The sequence below is a fragment of the Myotis brandtii genome, unplaced genomic scaffold, assembly GCF_000412655.1.
Source record: "Myotis brandtii unplaced genomic scaffold, ASM41265v1 scaffold455, whole genome shotgun sequence".
In the NCBI taxonomy this organism is placed as follows: Eukaryota; Metazoa; Chordata; class Mammalia; order Chiroptera; family Vespertilionidae; genus Myotis; species Myotis brandtii.
Window position 1 is genome coordinate 2,228,046 of NW_005367384.1, and position 7,997 is coordinate 2,236,042.

At 41.7% G+C, this 7,997-nt stretch overlaps 1 protein-coding gene and 1 long non-coding RNA gene across 2 annotated transcripts in view; one reads left to right on the plus strand and one right to left on the minus strand.

Moving 5' to 3' along the window:
• Positions 1 to 940, minus strand: part of LOC102250752 — a 13,157-nt gene extending 12,217 nt beyond the window's left edge. Inside the window, exon 1 of the long non-coding RNA XR_314101.2 lies at positions 678 to 940. This is a non-coding gene — a long non-coding RNA (uncharacterized LOC102250752). The remainder of the gene's footprint in view (positions 1 to 677) is intronic.
• The window catches only part of TMEM178B (transmembrane protein 178B), a 355,696-nt gene continuing 347,705 nt past the window's right edge, over positions 7 to 7,997 (plus strand). Inside the window, exon 1 of the mRNA XM_005875016.2 lies at positions 7 to 490. Coding sequence (XP_005875078.1) covers positions 109 to 490 — 382 coding nt within the window. The 5' untranslated portion in view covers positions 7 to 108. The remainder of the gene's footprint in view (positions 491 to 7,997) is intronic.

A 7,997-nucleotide genomic window follows, 5' to 3' on the forward strand; every position in this document is an offset into this window, starting at 1 on the left:
GTCCCCCTCCCCCCTTTGGCTCGGCCGCCCGCCGCTTTGTTCCGGGCGCGCGGAGGGAAGGCGAAGCTGCGGCGGATCATGCCCATGGTGTAGCCGCGAAGCGGAGGCATGGCTGCCGGAAGGTTACTGCTCTACACGGGCCTCTCGCTAGCGCTCTGCGCCCTCGGCATGCTGGCCGTGGCCATCTGCTCGGACCACTGGTACGAGACGGACGCCAGGAAGCACAGGGACAGGTGCAAGGCCTTCAACACCCGCCGGATCGATCCTGGCTTCATTTACAACAACAACAACAACTTGCCGCTCCGAGCGAGCCGCTCGCGCCTGGACCGCTGGGAGGGCAAACTCCTCCGGGCCCGGAATCGCAGGCAGCTCTTCGCCATGAGCCCCATTGACGAATGCAGCCGGCAGTACAACTCCACCAACATGGGCCTCTGGAGAAAGTGCCACCGGCAGGGCTTCGACCCCGAGATCGCCGCTCTCATTCGGAAAGGTAAGCGCCAGCAGCGAGGCGTGGCGCTGCGGAGAGCCTGGCCCCAGCTAGGCCCGGCAGCCCCCTCCCTCCTAAGCCTGGCGGAGGTCTAGCAAGCCTCCTGGGTCCAGGAGGTCAGGTTGTCAGGCTCTCCCAAACCTTGGAGTGGCCACAACTTGCCTCCCAGTGACTGGTGACAGAGGCTTACCTCTCCCTACTCGCCTCTTGTCTTGCATTTGTCTGTTGAGATTCGCATGGTCCAGGGTAGGATAATGCTGGTCCAGTCTCTTAAAAGGAAGGAAATCTATAATGTGCTGTTAACAGAGGAAGCCCTTTAAGAGTGATATGTTGGGGTAGTCAGACTCCTAGTTTTAATCTTTTTAGATGTTGAACTGATTCATCAAGGGAAAGTGGGGGAAACATCTCAAACAGAAGGCCTTACTGATGCCAGGAACGTTTGCTAAGTGCTGTACTCTACTAGGCATGTTGCAGGCATTGGTCATATAAATATCAACAAATTCCAGCTCCTGCCCTGTGGCAGCTCAAAGCCCGTTGACCCAGTGGCATCATACCACAATTCTTGATTTCTCCTTTTGAGAAAGTGGTTGACAAATGACTTGTGTGCATGCAATATTTAGCGGGGGTCTGACAAGCACAAAAAAGTAGTTTTTCAGGTAACAACAAAGTGGGCACTGCAGAGAAAAAAAGAGTACCATACCAAAGTGTACCAAAACAGGAAAAAAACCCCTGTATTTACAAACCGTAAAAATTTGATATGTTAGTATGATCACATACATTTTAAAGTCTGCTTTAAAATGAAATTTGTAAATTTTGCATGACATATACTTTGGGGACCTTCCTGTTCCATTAACCCACTAAAATATACTTTAAATATATTTTTATTGATTTCGGAGAGGAATGGAGAGGGAGAGAGAGATAGAAACATCAATGATGAGAGAGAATCATTGATCGGTTGCCTCCTGCATGCCCCACACTGGAGATTGAGCCTGTAACGAAGGCATGTGCCCTTGACCAGAATCAAACCTGGGATCCTGTCCGAAGGCCGACACTCTATCCACTGAGCCAAACTGGCTAGGGCTGGATATATATTAATATTGCTCTTCTATGGTAGCTATGTCCTGGAAGATGTGGTGTGATCTCAAGAGTCTTCTTTTACTCCCTGCTATGTTTCATTCTTTTCAACTATTAAATGGTGGTGGTAAGCTGAAAAGGATGTTGTTTATCAGCAGCCTTTGAAGCCAAGATATAAAACAGTTCTTAATGACATTTAATATTATAATGGAGGTTTGATGCTGTTTTTAAATATAATTTGTGAGAACAGATGTTCTTTAACTTATAAAAATTTTGAAATGGATAAAAACTGTTAATAAAAATGCCAATTGTTTAAGAATGACAAGCAGTAGATATGGTCTAGGTAGCCATTCAGACTTAGGTGAGGTAAGTCCAGACAGAACCCATCTTAATGCTTGTGTTGTAGGTTCTGTAGAATGACTGGGGATTTTAGCTAATTTGGCTTCGAATGTATTAATATTATAAACATCACATCTGTTTCATGTTAGGCACTTTTTAGAGCAGGGTGACCCATCTGGAGCTCTACAAGTTTGTAAAGACATATGGATATTAGAGAATTCCAGAAGAGAGCAACTCGGGTTTGGATTTTGGGGAAAGAAGAGCAAGCAGAATAGTTTTTGACCATGGGTGATTTCATAGCAGTTTTCAGATTCTCAGATTCATAAGATGTTGTTTTATCCCTCATTTTCTGCTTTCATTAAAATCGGAATGGTAGGAAGTTAGCCAGAATGTGAGGAAGAATTCATGTTAATAATGCCTGATAAACACTGGTAGGACTTACTGAAGGACATTCTTGAATTTCCTGCCTCGAACGTCTCCCTAAACAAGACAGGTGTCCTTCTATCTGGTATTGGTTAACCCCACTTAAAAAAAGAAGGGTGGCATTCATGGCTTCTGATGGTTGCAATGAGGGCTTTGATTCCCTGTTGCTCTGCTTAGCAATCCAGCTAGAAAGGTTGACTTGGTCTGTGCACCAGAGGGATTGGTTACCATAGTGACATGTTCTTCCGGTGAGCTGGAAACACAGTGACAGGGAAAGGGATAGGGGAGGAATGTACAACATTTTGACTGTGTATTGACTGATTTTTAATTGCAGCAACAGAAAATGGACACGGCACAGCAGGGGGATTGAATGCACTGATACCTAGAGTTGGCAGGGCATTGTATTTCACTCCAACTAATGGACATCCTGTTCCCCATCACCCAAAATATAGCAATCACTGTCAGTGGCAAGCACCCGCTCACCATGGCCGTTCTGTCCATTTGACATTCTTGTTGGATATTATTGAGATAGATGGCATGCCAGCATTACAAATCTTCATAGGCGTAAGGTCACTATCTTCATTTTTAACCTCAAAACAGAATCTTTGAAAGCCAGATCTTCTATAAGCAGCAATAGAAACATTTTGGAAATAAGTACATCTTTTATTAGTAGAATTCACAAGTCATTCCTATAATATACGGACTGTAATTTCTAGATTTAATCAGTATTCTTCCCAAATGGGCAGATTTTAGAAGGAATTTTAGAAAAAGAAATGAATATCCCTATATTTAGATCTAGGGCATCTTAGGGAAAGATTTTTTATCTCACAGTGTTCATTATCAGCCTCAAAAGATATCTTAGGCCTTTGTCTTTCTTTGAAACATCATGAGAAAATTAGAGATTTATCTAAATGATCATGCAGCCCCTAAGAACTCAATCATTTGTTAAACTAATGTTCATCATATTAGAAAGTGCTGTTTGTGCATTTCAAAACAAAGCAAAATCACATAATTAATAAGAAATCAAAAGTTGCTCTAGCCAGTTTTACTCAGTGGATAGAGCATTGGCCCCTGGATTGAAGGGTCCTGGGTTCAATTCTGGTCAAGGGCACATACCTCAGTTGCAGGCTCGATCCCTGGCCCTGGTCAGTGCCTGTGCAGGAGGCAATCAATCGATGTGTCTCTCTCGTATAGATGTTTCCCTCTCTCTGTCTCTTCTCCTCCCTTCTACTCTCTAAAAATCAATGGAAAGATATCCTCAGGTGAGGATCAACAACAACAAAAGACAAACAAAAAAGAAGACAAAAGTCAGATCTATATTTGATTTGAAGATAAAGTCCTTTGGACTCATGTTCTTTCTGAAATCCATGTCTTCAGCGCCCAGCTGCTGTGACTGTACCCACAAATACACATTTCTGGTCACTGTGTATTTGTTTGTTTGAGTTATTGAACTGTAAGTTCCTGGAGGGCAGGAAAGATAATCATTTGTAAAATATAGCCACCAGATGGGTGCTATTGGGAAATATCTTATACAGATTAGGTTCACAGAAATGTATCTATCAAGTGCTTTTTCTAATTGTAGGAACACTGGTGTGAAATTCAAATAAAGGATTAGTTGGAAAATTGTGATTAGAAAAAACAAAGAACCAGCGTGGCTCTCAGGGCAGGTTAATATTGTAACAGATGCTATATGATTTAACAAGAAAGATTTTTTTTGGAGCAAAAGCTTTGTTAAGGAATAAGGGAAACACAATACTTTATTGTGGGAGGGGATAACATATATTATCAAACAGATACAAATCACTCACAATCATTATTTTTTACATTAGATTATATTTTAATGATTTCCTTCTTGGAGGTAGGATTGGGTAGAGGGTGTAGCAAGGATAGAGTACCCTTGAATTCCCATATAACTGTGCCCATAATCAGGTCTGTCTTCTTGCTGTTCAACCTTGTCCATGTCTCCCTAGTAAGTCACTGCAAGCACAGGGGGGCAGATCAATGACAGGATCAGTTTCTGAAATCCAAGAGACTTCCAGACCTTTAGGAGGAGCAGCTACAGGTAGGATTTTGTTCCAGGGAACATGTATATTCTTTGATTTGTACTGAAACGCTATACTTGAAATAAGTAGACCTTCAATTGAGATTCTAAGAACTTTTTAAAATTATTTGATAACAGGCCTTATAATATAATTTGACCTACATAGTTTCCATAATCACAGAGTGGTTGTCAATAGCTTGAGACTTATTTTAATGAACTGTTATACATATCTACAAATTAATAATATACTCAGCAAAGATTTGCTGTGCACATATTATGTGATGGGCACATATCACTAGGATGAAGGAATGAATGAGACTCAGTCTTCAAAATTCCCATAGTCTGTTAGCACCACGGAGAATAAATGTCAACTATGGGATGGTGAGAGCAACAGAAACACTCAGAAAAATAAAGAGGAGGCAGTGATAGATTGTGTCAGCAGTGGGATGAGGTAAGGCGGGAGGTGGGTGAAGCAGAGTTGCCTCGGAGAAATGAAACCTGATCAAGATTTTCATGGAGTTTGGAGGTGGCTGGAGAGGAAGGGCATTTTAGGCAAAGAGGCCAGAGTATGCCCACCCATGGGCGTGTGAAACAGTAGTTGCTTGGCCTTGTGAGTGTGATTTCTGAGGTGAAGGAGAGGAGCAGACCAGGAGCAGGAGAGCAGGCAAGAGCCCAGTCAAGGAGCTTGTGTACTCAAGTCTCCTGTAGCTATGCTGCCCATAGGGTAGCCACGAGCCACATGTGGCTATTTAAATTTAAAATAATCAAAAGTAAATAAAATAAAAAATTCACTTCCTTAGTCACACTGGCCACATTAGAAATGCTCAGTAGCCATGTGTGGTTAGTGGCTATGGTATCGGACGGTGCAGATTAGAGAACCTGCCCATCATCACAGAAAGATCTGTCTTGAGTGCTAGGTAGGGCCTATAGCCTCTAAAAAGACCAAGCACATACTTTGTTTCAGATGAGGATAACTAAACGTGATAACTTGGGCTTAAATTTAAGTATGTCATTCTACACTTGTGAAGAAACATTGCTATTTGAAAGCTTTGGGAAGAAGTTTTTAAATTTATGCTATATCTATATTTTATTAATTTTTCCATCTTTGATTCACAGAATTCTTACATGCTTTTCTTTTCCTCTGTCCTTTCCCTGTCCCAACTTCATTATAAGTTACTGGCGAAGTTGACTTGGTGGGAAAGATGATTAATAGTAATAATTGCCAATGTCAATGCCAGGTACTCTTCTAAGAGTTTTACATGTATTAGCTAATTTATTCTTCATAATAATACTCTATTATTATTATTTTATTCCTATTCTATAATTGAGGAAACGGAGGCACAGAAAGGCCAATGAACTTGCCAAATCTCATGAAGGTGATGGATTCAAACTCTGGCTCCAGGTTTGGGAACTCACCCATTGTACTCTACTGTCACCATAGTCTGTTGGGGCAGGGATAGGGTGGAGAAGAGGCTGGTATATTGATCCCCTGAGTTGAAAAAGAAACAGGAAGTCATTTTAGAATCTCCCTGAGGTGAGACCTGTTTGAGAACATCATCTTAGCCTTGAGAAGGAAGATATTTTCAAGTGGCTTGCGTCTCGCTTTGAGACCTGCTGACCAAAGCGCACGCACATTATTTTCATATGTTTTTGAATATTTACTTTGTCCACTGTGGTAGATCCTGAGGTTATAGATATGAAGGACATCCTCATTCATTCCACAAATATTTGTTGAAGGCTTTGGGGCTGGGCATTATGGAGAAGCTAACCTTCCAGGGGGTAGAGCCTGACAATAAATATGTGTGGAATAAAAAATAATGTCTAATGAACTAACCAATATATAATAAAGGTAAGGTAGTGAGTGCCATGAAGTGTCTTTGCCCTTAGGAAGCACAAAGTGCATGTAAGCCAAGAATTGAATAGTTCCATTAGTTTTGGTTTTATAACATAGGGAGGCTTGACCTGTTCACAGGCAAACACATACAGACACCAACGGTCTTTATATATAGCATGATCCCTGTGCATACCCTGTATGTACTCCCAGATGTACACATCAGTGCACTCTTAGTCACATCGCTCCTCCCCTGTCATGCTAAAAATATAACTCACCAGTGAGTGTTAACAGGGAAGGAGCCCTGTGATTCTATGGGCAAATGATTGGGTGGGAAGAAAGAGAGGGTGGGGTAGAGAGATGTGTTTTGAACACCTGCTGTGTGCCGAGCCCTCTGCTAGGTGTTGGAGGAGAAGAAAGAGACATAATGTGGTTCCTGTCCTGAGGGAACTTACACTCTAGCTCATGGTTCCCAAGTGCATTGTCAGGACTGGTTGGAACAGGTTCTTCCTCAGGAGGTCACGTCAGTATCAACTGGATGAGGGATCAGCTAGTTAGGGAACTCAGGGATGAGCTGTTCTTATTGAATCAACAAAGTCAAAAGCCTTATTTCTGTTCAAGAAGGTCAGCTTATTTATTCTTTTACTAGGATAAGAATCAATTTAGAGGATCGATTCGTATATCCCACTTTGGATTGTCAGTTAAAAATATTTTCTCCTTCTCTGCTATTAGTAGGCGATCCTAGGCCTTCAGACAGAATCCTAAACAAACTCTGGGTTAGTTTGACCCTTCACGCACACACACACACACCACACACACACACACACATGCATACGCACAAGCACATGCACACACATACACACAGACATGTCCATATACATCTAGACATTAGACAGTAGTCACAAATGTTCATTCAGATGCAGATATTTTTTTTTAAATTAAATCTTTATTGTTCAGATTATTACATTGGTTCCTCTTTTTTCCCACCATAACTCCCCTCCACCCAGTTCCCACCCCACCCTCCGCCCTCACTCCCCACCCACTGTCCTCATCCATAGGTGCACGATTATTGTACAATCTCTTCCCGCACCTCCCACACCCCTTTCCACCCCCAAGCATAGTCAGTCCATTCCCTTTCTATGTCCCCGATTCTATTATAATCACCAGTTCATACTGTTCATCAGATTATTTATTCACTTGATTTTTAGATTCACTTGTTGATAGATGTGTATTTGTTGTTCATAATTTGTATCTTTACCTTTTTCTTCTTCTTCCTCTTCTTAAAGGATACCTTTCAGCATTTCATATAATACTGGTTTGGTGGTGATGAACTCCTTTAGCTTTTCCTTATCTGTGAAGCTCTTTATCTGACCTTCACTTCTGAATGATAGCTTTGCTGGATAAAGTAATCTTGGTTGTAGGTTCTTGCTATTCATCACTTTGAATATTTCTTGCCACTCCCTTCTGGCCTGCAAAGTTTCTGTTGAGAAATCAGCTGACAGTCAGTCTAATGGGTACTCCCTTGTAGGTAACTGACTGTCTTTCTCTTGCTGCTTTTAAGATTCTCTCTTTGTCTTTTGCTCTTGGCATTTTAATTATGATGTGTCTTGGTGTGGTCCTCTTTGGATTCCTTTTGTTTGGGGTTCTCTGCGCTTCCTGGACTTGGAAGTCTATTTCTTTCACCAAGTAGGGGAAGTTTTCTGTCATTATTTCTTCAAATAACTTTTCTCTTCTTTTCTTTTTTTAAAATATATTTTATTGATATTTAACAGAGAGGAAGGGAGAGGGATAGAGAGTTAGAA